Source organism: Suricata suricatta, chromosome 1 (genome assembly GCF_006229205.1).
Source record: "Suricata suricatta isolate VVHF042 chromosome 1, meerkat_22Aug2017_6uvM2_HiC, whole genome shotgun sequence".
Taxonomy (NCBI): Eukaryota; Metazoa; Chordata; class Mammalia; order Carnivora; family Herpestidae; genus Suricata; species Suricata suricatta.
The window spans coordinates 67,590,356-67,607,993 of NC_043700.1; the positions used below are offsets into that span (position 1 = coordinate 67,590,356).

General features: G+C 36.2%; 1 protein-coding gene and 1 pseudogene across 1 annotated transcript in view; both read left to right on the top strand.

Moving 5' to 3' along the window:
• The window catches only part of ASIC5 (acid sensing ion channel subunit family member 5), a 31,944-nt gene extending 27,798 nt beyond the window's left edge, over positions 1–4,146 (top strand). Inside the window, exons 9-10 of the mRNA XM_029951990.1 lie at positions 1,528–1,619; positions 3,956–4,146. Of these exons, the coding sequence (XP_029807850.1) occupies positions 1,528–1,619; positions 3,956–4,146 (283 nt within the window). The remainder of the gene's footprint in view (positions 1–1,527; positions 1,620–3,955) is intronic.
• Positions 4,147–14,152: 10,006 nt separating this feature from the next.
• On the top strand, positions 14,153–14,424 carry LOC115302049 (annotated as a pseudogene).
• Positions 14,425–17,638: the final 3,214 nt, after the last annotated feature.

Here is a 17,638-nt window from a genome sequence, read left to right on the forward strand (position 1 = left end):
AGGCAATTGTCACTTCTGTTTGGTACCCCATATATGTTATTCAATAAATAAAGCTGACTCTTGGGTCAGTGCAGAGATGCCTGCTTGGTAACCAGAAAGAAGCTGAGGCTCTCTCGCTCCCTTTCTCTGATACCATCCATCCTTCAGGGAGCCCTGGACCTGCTGGAGCTGGACTCTGGCAGTAGGGCATGAGTTGAGAAAGTTCAAAGTGAGGGGGTAGGCGGCAGAGATAGGGTGACAGAGGAGTTTTATTTAGAGTATACTAGGAAGTATCTGGGGAGTTTTGAAGGAAAGTGTGATATGATTTGCCAGTTGCAGATGTATTATTTTGATTACAATGTAAAGAAAATAGGATATGTAGATATTGTGGTGAAATACATTAAAGTTGGCAGTGGAAAGACCAATCAGAAAGCTACTGGAAAAATCCAGGTTAGATGGATTCTGTATATATTTTGAAGGTAAAGCAGATATTTACGGATTGATTTGGCTGTGCATTGTTAATACATTATAAATGAGGAAATATCAAGAGTTTGGCTTGGAATATACTCAATTTGAAATACCCATTGAACATTCAAAGAAAAATATCATGACACAACCAGATATGTCATTGAAGTTCAAAGTAAGATCTGAGCTGCAGACAGAGTGTGAGGGCATCCAAGGCTATATGAAGAAATATTTTAAAATAATCTTTATTCACTTTGGTCTCAAATAAAGATTTCTAGAAGACACTAAGAAAACAGTCTGCCCTAATATATTAATGATATAAATGACTGCCATTTACTGAACACACAGTATATAGTAGTTTCTGTGCCAATTCTTTACACACATTATTTAATATCTCCTCATATAGCTCTAAAATCCCAACTCTAGGGATGCCTGGGTGGCTCAGTTGGTTCAGTGTCCAACCTTGGCTGAGGTCATGATCATGTGGTCTGTCAGTTCGAGTCCCACATCTGACTTTGTGCTGACAGCTCAGAGTCTGCAGGCTTACTTTGAATTTTGTGTCTCCCTCTCTTCTGCCGCTCCCCCCACTCACACCCTATCTCTGTCTCTCTCTCTTAAAAATAAAAATAAACATTAAAAAAATAATAAATCAAATCAAATCAAATCCCAACTCTAAAATCCCCACTACAGATGAGGAAACCAAGATTCTGGAAACCCACGTGGTTTCTCCAGGATCACACAGTGACAAAGGAGAAAACCGAGATTTGAATTCAAATTAGACACATACTTAAATGTTTGTAAATACTCCAGTCTACTCAATAGATATTTATATTTAATATCTTTTTCCAATTTTCTCAGGAATAAGACATAGAAAAATGAGTGGATCTGGGGGAAATGTCTTCCCCCTAACTACCAACATGGCAAGAGCACCTTACAAATGTAACAAGCTATTGTGATTACAGTGCTGTGTTTAATTCAACATTAAATGACCTATGAATTAAAAATGAAAATTAATTCCATCAAATAAGAATTAAAAGCAGTGTTCACAATCTTGAACCAGATTAACTCTGTTTTTATCTTCAGGGAGAATCTTGTGAACATTGAAATAAACTACAGTGACTTAAACTATAAGATAACTCAGCAGCAAAAAGCAGTGAGTGTATCTGAATTACTTGGTAAGTGTTAATCTAGTTGTTCTTCAGTTTCTAAGATATTTTCTATTAGATTTCTTTTCCTTTTGTACTTAAGATTTTAGCTTATCAATGGAGAAGTGGTAGTGCTAGTCTTGGTCTGTCATTTAAATCTGACACTTTCTCTTCCCCTAGACACACCTCCAGGGAACCTCACATCAGGTTTCACAAAGAAAAGACTGACATTCGTATTCAAACTCAGCATCTTACTTTCCTTTCAGACACCTCCACTCCTCCTCCCCAAGCTACTGAGTACTGTACAGTATTTCAGCAATCTTACTTCTGAGTAGATTAAGCTTCTAGACATTCACATAGAACTCCACCCAGACTGGAGGGAAAAGAAGAGACTGAGCAAGTAAAATTTAATCTTTTCTTTTTCATTTAAAAATTTTTTTCTATTAATTAGTTTATTAATTTATTATATAAATTATTGTCAACTTAGCTAACTTACAGTGTACATGGTGTGTTTTTGGCTTTGAGAGTAGATTCCTGTGATTCACCACTTACTAAAACACCCAGTGCTCATCCCAACAAGTGCCCTCTTCAATGGCCATCATCCATATTCCCTGCCTACCCCCCAACCACCCCACTCTCTTCCACCCTTAGTTTGTTCTCTTATGGTTTGCTTCTCTCTCTGTTTATAACTATGTATTTTTTTCTTTCCTTTCCCCCTTGGATTTCTGTGAAATTTCTCAACTTTCACATATGAGTGAAAACATATGGTATCTGTTTTTCACTGACTAACTTAATTTCATTTAGCATAATAATCTTCAGTTCCATTTACATTGTTGCAACTTACAAGATTTCATTTGTCTTCATTGCCAAGTAGTATCCTAATATATAATATATATACTACTTCTTTATCCATTCATCAGTTGATGGAAATTTGTGCTCTTTCCATAATTTTGCTATTGTTGATAGAGCTGCTATAACATTGGGGTACATGTGCCCCCATGAATCAGCACTCAAGTAAAATTCAATCTATAAGTTACAACCATTGTCTGTTCACATCCTTAACAAATTTAATTGCTGGTTTTCTAGATCTTATTGCATATTTAGAGGAAGTCATGTAGGAGACAGTAGAAAGTATCAATCAGGCAAAATAACAGCAATCACACATGGCAACTAAGACCCTAAATGGGGAGGAAATATACAAATTTCTCAAAGGTCTAGGGGCAACTTTAGATTTTATTACCAAACTTTACAAAAAATAGCATGATCCTAAGAATGGTCCAAGGCAATGAGAAAAATATTAATAATGTAATCTATTTAAGAAGTCAATACTACACAGGTGCCTGGGTGGCTCAGTTGGTTAAGAGACAGACTTCAGCTCAGGTCATGATCTCAGTTCATGCAGGGTTTGAGCCCTGCATAAGGCTCCATGCTGACAACTCAGAACCAGGAACTGCTTTAGATTCTGTGTCTCCTCTCTCTGCTCCTCTCCCACTCATACTCTGTCTCTCAAAAATAATAAATGAACATAAAAAATCTTTTAAAATAATTAAAAAAGAAGTCAGTGCTATAGTAGCCAAATTCAGAGAGACAGAAAGTTGGATGGTGGTTGCCAGGGGCTAGAGGAGTGGAAGACTGGAGAGATTTCTTAATGGGTACGCAGTTTCAGTTGGGAGGATGAAAAAGTTCTGGAGACGGCCGGCCAGCGGCGATGGCTACACAACAGTGAGAATGTACTTAGTGCCACAGAACTATATGCTTACAATCCATTAAAATGGTAAGTTTTGTGTTACATTTTACCACAAAGAAAGCACAAACAATAAAGAAAATGCTTACATTTTAAAAAGTTCTTAAAGAGAAGCCAATACTGTGTTAATGTATTTTAGTTAGATGAAATATTACAAATGCTTAAAAACAAATAGTTTGAACACTGGAATTCACAAATTGCTTTGAAAATTATTTCTGGAAAACATCATCATTCAATTAAATCATCTGAATGTACATTTCTGTTCATTTAGCACATGGAAATGAATTTGTAATTGTCTAGGATGTTTTATTAATTTGCTTAGATTTAGTATCTTCCAAAATCTTTGAGTTATATTTTGGAAAGAGATTTTATAATTGCTTTCTCTCTCTCTCTCTCTTTTAAGTCATCACTTGGTTAATTCTTTCTTCATAACTCTCTCCTTCTTGAGATAATTTACATAATTTTAAGATATTATTAATTTATCTTTATTTATGTGAATCTTAAAATAATACAACTAATTCATTTTCATATAACATGAACTAATTTAAATTCTAGCAATGTTTGATTTGCTTTTTATAAAAGAAACATTATTTATTCAATTTCATTATTGGCTTTATTACAGCAGATCTTGGTGGTCAACTGGGCCTATTTTGTGGGGCCAGCATGATTACAATTATAGAAATTATCGAATATATATTCACCAATTTCTACTGGATATGCATTTTGTTCTTGCTGAAGATACCTGAAATGACCCAGGGGTCTCCTCCACCCCAGCATCATCTGAGGAAGAGAAGTCACGTAGAAGAATGCTGATGTTCACGTAGGACAAAAGCTTTTGCTTTTCTCTTCATAATACCTTCCAGGTTTATGCATGACCAATCCATGTTATGTAACTTTATCTTATATTTGGAGGATTCAATAAAAGCCACTGTAGGTATCTATCTCTTTATAAATCTTTATCTCCGTCTATATTTATGTATATATATTAATTTATTTCAATCATATATATATATATATACATATATATGTATATATATATATATAGAGAGAGAGAGAGAGAGAGAGAGAGAGAGAGAGAGAGAGAGAGAACATGCAGGTAGTATTTTTTTTCGACACTGAATTCCCAGCACCTACAATAGTAGAGATTGTGTAGTGGGTATATCATAATGTTTTTTTTTTTAATAAATGAGCATGTGATGAAAAAAACATTCTTTATGACTAAATATGCAAATTGGACCTGGTAAATGAACTGTATCTGAGGAGAAAAGATACTTTTTTATTCTGAAAATAATATGTTCAATCTGTGCTTTACAAAATCTCTGAGAAAATTTTATTTTCACTAAAATTTTATTTTTAAAATTATACTGTATTTTATAACTATATAAGAGTTATACTGTATAACCATATACCTTTTGGAGGGGCAGGGATCTCTATGTATTTCCTATACAGGTGGATATTTAAATCTATTTAAAAATAAAGTTAAATTTATGGTATATTGGGAGTACATAGTGTTTTGTCAGTTTCTTCAAATATCTTCATGTACTTTAATCAATTGACCTGCTTTCAGCCTCTCAGAATATTCAATCAATTGGTTATTTATTCAGAAGTCTTATCAAAAACATTTAAGAAATAATCATCGAGTCATAGGATTCTAAATCCCAATTCATTCCAGGATTCATAGGATTCTAAATCCCAATTCATTTTTGCCAGGTCTCATTTCCTTTCCAGCCACGTGAAAATAACATTTGAAAAGTTTTAAGATGCTGTTTTCAAGCTTAATTATAACCAAGTACTTAGCGCTGTGGAGATAAAGCCAGTGCAACTAGACAGGACTCAGTCAAATGAGGAATATGTCTATCTCATGGCTTGGGCATCTCTGTCATGACAAACACTTCAGAGAAATTCTCCCCCAGAGATGTGATGGGCTAGCAACTTCCTCATCCTCATAGTTCTCAGTGGGAAGACCGATGTCAATTATATGGGTACATGCTGTGCAAGACTAAGCAGCAGATGGACACTATGGATAAGTGTGATTCTCCCAAATGTTGACATATTGATAAACCTTAAAAATAAATTGTTAAGTAAAGAACAGTTTAAAAATATAAAACACTCCTGGGGTGCCTGGGTGGCTCAGTCGGTTAAACATCTGGCTTGATTTTGGCTCTGGTCATGATCTCAAGGTTTGTGAAATCCAAACCTCTGCTTTGGGATCCACACCGACAGCATGGAGCCTGCTTGGGATTCTCTCTCTCTCTCTCTCTCTCTCTCTCTCTCTCTCTCTCTCTCTCTGCTCTCCCCCAGTCTCTCTCTCTTGCACTCAAAATAAATAAGCTTTATATATATACATATATATATGCGCATATATATGTACACACACATGCACACACACACACACACACACACACACACACACACACACACACATATAATACTCCCAAACTCTTCAATGCAATAGTTTATGTAAACTGAATACACACACACACACAGAACAAGTATGTATGTCTTTAAGAGAACACATATTTAAAAAGTAAGCAAAAATATTGCAAAAAAAACATCAGAAACATTGCCTGTTGTGGAAAGGAGAATGAGAAATAGGGAAACAGGACAGGACACATTGAAATAAATAAGGTGAATAAACCAATAAATAGAAACTGTAAGACTGATGATACTGCAGTGTGAAAATTAACTCATTTCTCTGCCCTATGGACCAAAATCTAGAATCAAATATTTGGCTGCAAAGCCAGGAGGTTTTTTGTTTGTTTGGTATTGGTTCTGGTGTTTTGGTTTTTCTTTTGACCATTGTGTAAAATCATTTGTTGTGCTAATATCAGCGTGATTGACGCTTACTGCAAGACAGTTTCTCACTTCTTATATTGCAATTCTTTTCTCCTCTGCTTATTCAAATTTGTTAAGTGAAACCAAGGAGATACTATTCTTACTCTTTTTTCAACATATTGAAAAAATATTTAAATGATTTGAGTGCATCAGGAAAAACTCCACAAATATTATTGTATGCCTAACAGAAAACGAGAAAGTCACAAAATATAATCGAGATGACTCCTATATTTTGGACTTGAGGAATCCTGAATCATAAGGAATTTTAAGTATTTCATGTGACTTTCACTAGCTTATCCTCTGATATTCCTATGCTTTAAAAATTACAAATATATATTGTTTAAAAGAAAATAAGGGTTATTGTAATGAAAGAAGTGACTGATTAAGAATGGGTGTTCTCAGAATGTAAGCCTCACTTTCTTGTAATTCAGACTCAAGATCCTAGACCTTAGAGTCTGGAACAATATTGTCAGTCAAGAGAATTGGGCAACACAAGCAATATAAAGAGTGTCTTTTGGACCCCTAAATCAATAGATCAAAATTACTTAGGGAAAACAATAGGTACTATGATTTCATGAGATTTTGATGCCTAAGGTTTGTCACCTTACCCTTGGTTAAAAGTAGCAAAAGCTCTAAAGCAGATAACCAGAGATCAATATTATCCATAGACTTTGTCTGTCATAGCTTTGACCCTTGGAAAATTGGTAAAATTGACTGAAAATAAAGAAGCTGAATGAAAGGGGAAATGATAGAAAATAAGAGACTGCTGTTTCTGTTAATCACTTTTGTGAAGTAAAATTACTGATGAGGAAATGGAAAGGAACATGAAACACACAAACAAGATAAAATTGAGACTGATACATGAAACAAACATGCAAACAAAAAGGGGCTCATTTCTGCCCAAAGATCTGTTGAGAACTTGGAAACAATTCAGAAAGACTCAATGATAAAATGGAAATGGTTTTTAAAGAAGCATGTGCAACGGCAGCTCTGAAGGAAGGGAAAGATGGAATATCATCCAAGAACAGGTTGTAGCTATGCATTTAGGGCCATGAAAAAGTCTCCAACATGGTGAGCTCCTATTACTGAATGGCCCAGATATCATTATTTCCCCTCTGTTTAAGCAAAACAAGCTGCTTGGTGTACTGATGGAAAATTCTTCACGGGAAGATGTAAGCCAGTTTAGAAATGAGCCCTCATATACCCTATGAATGATAAATCTTTGGTTGAAGAAGGCAGGGTAAGGCCGCACAATGGACATAATAGAAGACATAGTATTTCAGAATACTGAGGAATGGGACTGTCACCACCAGAATAACATTTGGATATTCATAGATAATCGGAATTTGTCCATAGCCTTGTTGTATGTCCAATCAAATGAGCCCTCAATAATTGGACAATTAGGAATATCTCCTATGGAGAATGCAATTTTAGAAATCTCTGCAATGATTCTGAATAAAATTCTAAATGGATTATGTAGATGTCCATCTGAAAAGCCTAGTTGCTGACTCAAAAAGAATCTGGAATGCAAAGGCTGAGGCTTGTTCTGGTCCTTGAAGTTCCCTACTTGTTATAAGAAATCTAAGAATACAGAGGTGTTTAAACATGCAATGATGGGTAGAAAATTGATATTCTTCTCTCCTGTGTAAAAACAATTCCCAGAATGCCAAGGGGAAAGGATTACAAGGCTTTAGATAATATTCTCAAGGACAATAGCTAGCAGGTAGGTTAGTGGAACTCTTACCAGTGACCCCACATGACTTCAAATAGATTCTGATTGGAATAGGCATTATTTCTACTTTATGCTTTATTATCCTTTGACTGAAGCCAATCCCTTCAAAGATTTGTAACGAGACTGTGTTTCTATTTGCTTCTACCAACTGCATTTCACAGATCAAAGAGACATATCATTACTGCTAATGTATCAAAACGAGATAAGAAGCTTAACATCATATGGACTTAATATATTTCCTACCATTCTCAAACTGGAATCAAAACCTATATTAAAAATTGGAAGAGGATGATAGAGGTATGAAAAAGTGATCTGACTCATGGGTAAATTCATATTTTATCTGAATATAAGGGATAGGGGAGGAGCACCTTCGAAAAGCATTTTTTTTTAAAGAATGTGGGGATGAGAATAAGCACTTACTATCCGACTTTCTCACCTCAAAAATATCTTCCTTATTCTACTGTATCTAGTTGTACCAGGTCGAGGACTGCACTTGAATGTTCTGGAAGAGAAAAGAGACACCACGCAAACAACAATGCCATAATATCAGTTTCTCTGAAAGTATAAATATTTCTAAGGGAAAAAATAGACGGAAAGAAGATTCCACATTAGGTGGCCCACCTGGAAGTAACTGGAGGTGTTGGCCCACTGCCTGTGTGGCGATAGTCCCATAATCTTGACCTTTCTAACAGTACACTTTCTTGGGAAGGACAAAAGGGAACACTCTAAGATGCTTTCTACTTGCCTTGAGGGGGTTGTGGTATGGTGAATGAAACCATACCCTAGAGAGGTCAAGTCTCTAGGTGAAAAACAGATAGGCAGAAGCCGGGGAAGATAGGAAGGGAGCACATAAATGACAAATAACATTGGGAAATAATACTGTCATTCTGTTCTGGAGAGAGGGCCTCAGAACACAAGACCTAATATTCTTAATTCTTTCAGGTATGGTCATTGGTCTTGATCCGTGCTGATTTGCTTTTCCTCTGAGACGGAAAAATGACCTGAAGCCAAATTATAAAGTTGATCCAATAATGTTATTTAAAGTATTTGAAGAAAAGATATCAATTGGCATCCCTTGGTAACCTGCCTGAAAAATGAGCAAGTAGGAATCATCTTTTGGGTTTTAGTTTTCAAGCCATGTTTATCATATTCATACAGAGAAAGACTCAGGCTAGAGGAATACATTTGTGGAAACACTGCATAGACTAAAATATGGCATGTTTCTGGTAAAAGCATGTGCTATTTCCTCTACAAAATGCCACGAATCAACAAAGAACTTTCCCCTTGGTACGTCCAAAGGTACAGAAGGTAGAAGTCAGATTGTTGGAGAGGAAGATGGTCAGAGCTACAAAATGATACCTGAAAACCTATATTGTTGGAAATTTGCTTCTAGAATTTCTTCTTCTTATTGCAGATTGAACCTGAAGTTTAGTGAGCAGTGGCCTCTGGTAACTGTTTTTGTAGCAGGGGATGCATTTTTATATAGAAAGAAATCTTTTGGGGAAGGTTTGATAATGAACATGATAATATTAACTGAGATATGGCATGGAAAGACTAATTTTAATCTCTCCAATTGCAGCCATCTGTTGTAATAAAAGATTTAGAGTTTTACTTGTGGCTTTAAAGGTAAATGAAACTTGATTAGGCAATGATCTTAGGATGAGGCTGTATTTTCAGAAGTTAAGCCAAAATTCCCCACTGATGTCACACTCACGGAGATTAAGTATTAAATGAATTTGAAATTTTCATATGCTAACAAACCACAGTGTACCATTCAATTAAATATGAATTCCGCCAGTGACCATTTGGGCATCATGAATAAATTAGCACATCTCTCTAAGGCACTGGCAAAGTTTCTGTCTCTTAAAAGTAAATTCAAATCACCTTCAGGTTAACTCCTTTAACCCCCTGAGCCCAAAGGGAGCTTTCTTACAACAAATCCACTAAATCATTCTTGTTTTAAGAGAGAGAAAGAGAGAAATAAAAGCTAACACATAATTACATATATATATATATATTAATAATATGGTTAAATACACATCTATATTAATACACCATTAAGTTTCAGAACACTTATTTAAAAAAGTTCAGAAAAGGTGAAGAGAAATAACTATTCACATTTTTGGAGATATCTAAACAGAGTTGAATCCTGCAGAGCAGATTGGTAGAACTTGGATAAACAGAGAGAAGGCAAGGTCTTCACCATTGAAGCTTGAAACAAAATCTTACAGCTGCAGATTCATACAGCATGTTTGCAAAACATCAAGGAGATTAGTGTAGAGAGAGCAGAAGGGACATCAAGCTGGACTAGAAATCCTTTTGAATAAAAGGAGTGATTAGATTATAGGAATCCTTGAATTCTTCTCTAAGGCAATTGATCTCCCCTGCAGCCAATTGAGAAAGAGCCACTACAGCTTGAATGGGGCAGTGAGATTGTGGTTGCAGATGGAAAGGAAAAATAGGCTGTAGGGTACCAACTAGTAGTACAGAATATGGGAGTCTCCATGAAACGCCAATAGTAATGTTGACAGATTCAATGCAAGTGTTTAGGCACATTAAACATAATACATAATTAGGACCCAGCAATTTTACTATTGAAAATATAAATATGTATTATATATAATATATTTAATATTATGCGGTATGTGATTTATTTATATATATAAAATCTCCAAAAGTATATATATACAAGTGTGTGTACATTCATGTGTATAATCTCCCAAAGGAGGAATTCTCACATGAAAACACGAAGAGACATATGCATTATTGGGAGTTGGAGATATTTTGGGAGTTATTAGTAAAGAGATGTTATTTTGTGGACCCTTATGTTGGTGATTTCCAATAGATCATGCCTCACAGTAGAAGAATGAATAAAGATTTCATATTTCAGTGTCATGGCGATATTTATTATTAGTTAAGTTTGGCCACATAACTAATTTATGCTTGGGGAATGGTACTTTTCCATTATGGAAATCTTGATGTTAGTGATGTTAAAGTGTTGATAATTTTATTGTTATTTAGCTTAACTTGTGCTTTAATTTAGTAAGGAGCAACATTTAAAAAATTATTTTTAACAATTTGATTATTTTTGAGTGATTAACATAATATTGTAAATAGTAATTGAAAATTTTATTTAAATTCAGTCATTAAAATGTAGGTAAAGATATACAGCCCCATGTAAATAACGTGTAATTTCCAAATTACTGAGTGAGAACCAGGAGGAAGATTTGTTTTCTTTTCATTCGAAGTAGTTGTTGCTTATAGCAAACATCTGAAAAAAATTACAAGGGAGAAAAAGAAAAGTAAAAGGACAAACCTGGTTCATGATATTTAAAAATTTTAAGAAAAATATTGGGTGATTAAATTTCTGAATTAACTTAATAGATGCCTTAGTTCTAATATGAAGGTCAGAGTAAGGTTGAATAAAATAAAATATTTTATATATACAAAATACTAATTGAGATGCTAATTATTTAGCAAAATTGTTGGGATCTCATAATTCTGAAAGTTTTAGAAACTTGTTAAGACTTTGCTTTTTGGTCCTTTGCTCCCTATGTTACCTATCGATTTATGACACAATACAAAATTTATCTAATTTAACATACCTTTAAAACAAAAGGGAAAATATAGCAACAAAAGTTGAGGAGGCCTTTGAATTAGCACCATTGCAGGAGCTAAGCAGTGAGCATTTTGTATGCACTTCTATGAGACCTTCACTGAGTTTCAAGGATGAATTTTAACACTGAAAGCCAGCACCTTGACAACAGTGAGTACAGGACCTGCTTGACATTTTCTCTTATTTAAAGCCCACAGACTGTGACACATTGGCATTCCTTTCCAATTTTCCTCTTACAACCATATGAAAAAGCAAAATGTATATATTATTAGGGAGTTACAGAACAAGTAAACAAATAAGGCTGTTATTAGTTTTAGCTCTGTTTAAGGAAAAATAAAAATCAAGGAATATCCAGTTAAAGTTTCAAGATTTTAAAATCCAATTTTTTATATCTAAGTGTGAGAAAGTTTTCCATAGGCACATACAATTACTAATTTAAATCAAGCTAATAACATTTTCTAAATTCTCTAAGATACATGTGCTCACATATACACACAGTCACACACACTTGGGCTAGTGGGAAGAGTGGAAGGTATTTATGGGGAAATCTAGGTTACTTTAAACGAATAAAACAGATTGTAAAATACTTATGCTCTAATAATAGCATTTTACTGCAGTAGTTAAATTGAGTACGTATATTGGAGCTATATGAAAATAAACCCATCACATATATATCTTTTGTTAATCAAGTCCTCTTTTGATGGCCCCACTTAGAAGAAAATGCATATATACCCTTGAATGATGAGATCTGTTCATAAATATCAACAATATTTTATCTGACAGCAATAATAATTGCTAACAGTCTAAAATGTTTCTTTTAAATTAATAATAAACTGTCATCCACACCCCTGAGATCATTAATAAAAAGAAATAGACAATTCCTCCAGGGGGCTAACAGAGAACTGGAGACACCAGATGTTGGCAAAGAGACAAGATGGCCGAGATTCTGAGCTGAGGGCTCCTTGACTAATACTGGATTACTGTGATTGAGTTTCCTCAATGAAATTCAGACACCTGAGAATAATAATAATAAACTTTAATATTACATTTTCTGTTTTTATTTTGCAGCTATGCCCCTCTGATCTCATTCCTCATATCTTCAGTGAAGCTTTGTTAAAACCACAACTGGGTACTAACCATCTATGTTCATGTGTATAAAAAGAGAAGGCTGTTTCAATAAATAAATCCACAGTCAGCACAAAGAACAAAGTGCTAAGTGGAAAACACAGATGCTTTAGAAATTGCACAAATATCATTCTTCCTCCCCAGTGGATTCTCTAGTATTTGGAAGGACATCATTTCTTTTTAAAGTTTATTCATTTTGAGAGAGAGAGAGAGAGAGAAAGAGAGAGAGAGAGAGAGGTAGCAGTGAGGGGCCGAGAGAGACGGGAAAGAGAGAATCCTAAGCAGAGCCCAACATGAGGCTCAGTCCCTTGAATGTGAGATCATGACCTGAGCTAAAACCAAGAGTCAGATGCTTAACGAACTGAGCCCCTCAGGAGCCCCTCAAAGAAGGACATCTGGCAATCCTGAATTCCTGCTGTGTGAAGAAGATCCGGCCTGGCTGCGGGGACTTGCGTGGATGCATATGCAGTCTTGGACATGCTTTCTTTCATAGTCTGACAAGAAAACAAGTCATCAAAATTCTATCAGATAGAAGAATGGCAGTGGATTATGCCCAGGGACAATGAAAGCACCGACCTAAATTAGGATAGAAAATCAGGACAATTTCTTCTGTATTCCTGGCAGACCTTGTTAGAAGACTTAAGAAGTAAAATCAGGAAAAGTTCTTTTAGTCAACAACTTCTACAAATAAAATGAAGCTGCTAGTGGTTAGAGGCGAGGAGCATGGGAGTGAGGTTGGCCTCCCAGAGGGTTCCCTCCATATCCAAGGAGTCCACACTCTTAGAAAATGCCTTAATAGAAAGAGTAAATGACTTTCTATCCCACTTTTATGGCCCATCAGAGCATACTGTTGGAATTCAACAGTCCCACAGCCTGGAAACTTGAGGCAAATCTGGGTTTCGGGCAGAACATAAGCCTTTTTTATACTTAGATGGGCTGATTGCTATTACATCTCCCTTACTACATACCGTATGGTTCTCTTGTTCTATCCTTATGATTGTTGCTTTGTGACCTACACTGAGTTTTATCACGAGTCCTTTCTCTGGACCTGTTTTTGTCCTCTGCATTTGCCCCAGCCCTCCAAATCCTGTCTTTCAGTATTAGTCATAAGGTTTAGGGCTAAAACCACCTGTCGAATCTCCCCCACACTCCTTGCACAGTTGTCCAACTAGAACTTTATCACCTGACAGGTAATAATCTAATGCTAAAACTCTCATCAGAAACTCATCCCTTGCCAACTTCTTTGCTCACCTATAATATGATAGGCATCAGGGCGTGTTCTTTGGAAGTGAAAGTTCTGGCACTTAGTTGCCATGTATAATTATTAACTCTTCACTCACTCTTTGTTTGACCTTTGGCAAATTACCCAAACTTTACATACTGTATTTCCTTTAAAGTGAAATGGAGATGGAGCTCTGTGAAGAAGAGGCAAGAATGACCCTGGACAGGCTAAAATCCGAGGACATTCCATCCCCCTATCCAGCACCTATGGCCCGCTGCCTGCGGCCACCATGCCCAAGAGAACGGTTGAAGGGAATGCTACCAGAGAGAAAGCCCAGGTGAAGAATGAGCCACAGAGAAGACGTGCAGGTTCTCTGCAAAACCTGGGCCTCCAGAGCCAGAGCCCAACCCTAAAAAGGCCCCTGCAATGAAAGAAGAGAAGGTGCCCAAAGAGGAAAAGGGGAAATCGGATACTGGTGAGGATGGGAATGACTCTGCAGAAAACAGAGATGCCCACACAGACCAGGCACAGGGAGGTGAGGGTGTTGGAGGTGCCAAGTAAAGTGTGTGCATTTTTGACAACTGTGTACTTCTGGTGAAGTACTACTTTTATCAAGTTTTATAAAAATGCAGGACTTTTTTTCTTTTTTTGAGCTATATTGGTAGTATACAGTAAGCTTCATTGTCATTTGGGGGGGAAGGGCCTATGTCACTAACAGAATATCTCTGAGGCTGGATTGATACAGGGGTGAAGCACCTTTTCTTTATAGTTTTGAGAAATTTCCTCTTGGTTCCCAGGAGGGGGGATTCCTTAGCCACCTTGGCACAAATATCTTTGGTGTGGAAAAACTGAAATCCGTTTTGTTACAGCAAATACTTGGCGCACAGGAAGAGACAGGCAACAAGCATTCTGGGAATCAGAAAAGACTTTATTTCGCACCGGTGCAGGATCACCTCCAAAGGCTGAGCCTCCGGCTCGGCTTTTACTGATTTTTTATATATATGTGCTTCCGGGGGTGGGGCAGGATTAGTACAGTCAAGTTTCCGGTTCCTGGAGGTCGCAGGGGGTCTCCAGCAAGTCAGGCAATCCGGACTTTGCAGTGTCACCACGGAGATGGCATCCCTCAAAACAGTTCCTTTTCTAGCCTGTGGGTCTTCAGATTGGTAATTCTGCCATTTTTGTTTCATTTCTTGAAAGTCAGAGCCACTTGTGGAAAGTTGTTAAACCACATGTTACACGTGAAATAACATGTTACACGTGAAATGTCAACTCTCACTCTGGTGTTCAGAACATCAAATGAAGACTTCAGTGGGTTTCATAGAGGCTTTCCGGTTTGGGTAGTCCATTGAAGAAGGGAATTTGAAAATTGTTGTGTACTGTTCTGTGTGTGTTTTTCTAAGTTTATTTTGGGAGAGCAGAGACTATGTGAGTGGTGGAGTTGCAGAGGAAGAAGAAGAATCTCAAACAGGCCCCACCCTGTCGGGGCTCAATCTCAAGAAACTGAGATCATGACCTGAGTGGAAATCAAGTCAGATGCTTAACCGACTGAGCCACCCAGGTGCCCCAAAAGTTGTATACTGTTAACAGTTGTCTCTCTATGCCCTGCCTGAATACTATGATTGTTTATGAAAATCATCTTAATAGAGCTGTATACAGTTTGAAAATATAAAATAAAATAAAATAAAATAAATAAAATTAATTAACTAATTAAAATGAAATGAAATGAAATGAAATAAATAAAATAAAATGAAATGAAATAAAATGGAATGCAATAAATAAAATAAAGTATAAAATGAATAAATAAATAAAATAAAATATAAAATAAAGTAAAGGCGATAATAACGGTGTTTACCCATGGTTGCTGTAAGGATTAAGCACATACAAAATGTTCAAAACTGTGTTGGGCATATGGGATACCCAGTGATTGTGGAATTGCTCCCCAATTGCCGTTGGGAGGGTAGGTTTTATTGTGAGCTTGAGGGGCAGCAGGGATTCTGATCACCTCTTAGCTCAACTTTTTCATGCCAAGTTCAAATAACTGTTACAGTACAGTACAGCATTGAAAGAAATGTATGCTGAAAGAATTTTTTTTAACTTTTATTACAGTTTTAACGCTATTTTTTAAAAGAACTTTTAAAAGGGATGCAATGCGCTATATATATGAAGAGCTTCAAATCCCAAAAAACATTTTAACACAAACGAGAGGAGCAAGTGGTCAGTATGATAGGCACATTTTCTCCCACCGACGTCTGAAGAACTACGTTTCAGGGGCATTTTATTGGGCACAAGTGAAGTAAAAATTGCTCATGTGTCCACAGGTGTACAAAACTGCTAGTAGTTATCTTCTGCATTATTCATTTTCAGTTAGTATTTTGACAATACTCCTGTCAAGTGTTAAAAATAGGCTCCGTTGACAGGATAAGAGCAGCATTTAACAGGAATACAATGAAGAGGAGAAATGGAATGTGGGTGGTAACTGAATGATAAACTAGTTCTTTATAGTCTTTGTCAAAAGATAATATGTGCGGCTTAGTACTTTATAATTGCTTCTTACGCAAAACTTGCAAAAGAATTGTCAAGTGGAAATGTAAGGTTCCTTATAATCTTTATAATATTTTAACATTAACATGCTAATGTTAGCAACTTATAAAAAGGTCCAATTTCTCTTTCCTTAAATATTTTTCTAAGAATCTCTCAGAGAGAAGTCATTTTTCTTCATTACTCTTCTTACCACCATTTCTATTATGTTGTAGTACACAGGGTGTTTAAGTTTAAAAGAAAGGCTCTATTCAAAACTGCATATTATAAATTAAAATAGGAAGTATAAGCATACATATACTTTTTTCTTTATCCCATGACTACCTTCATTTTCAACTATTTAGCCACTTTTCCTGTTTTGTTCTCATTTTTAAATATTTATTTTTTTAAATGTTTATTTATTTAAATAATTTTTTTTACTGTTTTTATTTATTTTAGAGAGAGAGAGAGAGACAGCATGAAGAGGAGAAGGTCAGAGAGAGAGGGAGACACAGAATCTGAAGACAGGCTCCAGGTTCTGGCTGTCAGCACAGAGCTTGATGCAGGGCTTGAACCCACAAATCATGAGATCATGACCTGAACCAAAGTCGGACACTTAACCGACTGAGCCACCCAGGTGCCCCAATAAATGTTTATTTATTTTTGAGAGAAAGAGAGAGTGTGAGCAATGGAGGGGCAGAGAGAGTGAGACGCAGAATTGGATGCAGGCTCCAGGCTCTGAGCTGTCAGCATGTGGAGCCCAATGCGAGGCTTGAACTCACAAACTGCCAGATCATGACCTGCACCAAAGTTGAACCCTTAACCGACTGAGCCACCCAGGCTCCCTAATTTATTTTTTATAATATTTATTTGTTTAGTTTAATAGAGTGGGAGAGAGTGGGATAGAAAGAGGAGAGAGAGAATCCAAGTAGGCTCCATGCTTTAAGTGCAGAACCCCATGCCCTGCATGACCAACCAGGAGATCATGTTCTTAGTCAAAATCAAGAGTCAGATGCATAAATGACTGAGCCATCCAGGTGCCCCCTGTTTTGTTTTTATAAATAACAAGGTATGATTCAATGTGTTGGCAAGGAAGAAACAAAACAATTAAGTATTTCAGATGATTATGCACGTCTTATAGAAGATGCAGTCAGTAACCTGTGTAGCTAGACCTGAACTGTCCAATAATCACTATCAACTTTAAGTGACCATGGAGTATTTGAAAAGTGGCTGGTTTTATGTTTGTTTGTTTTAAAAT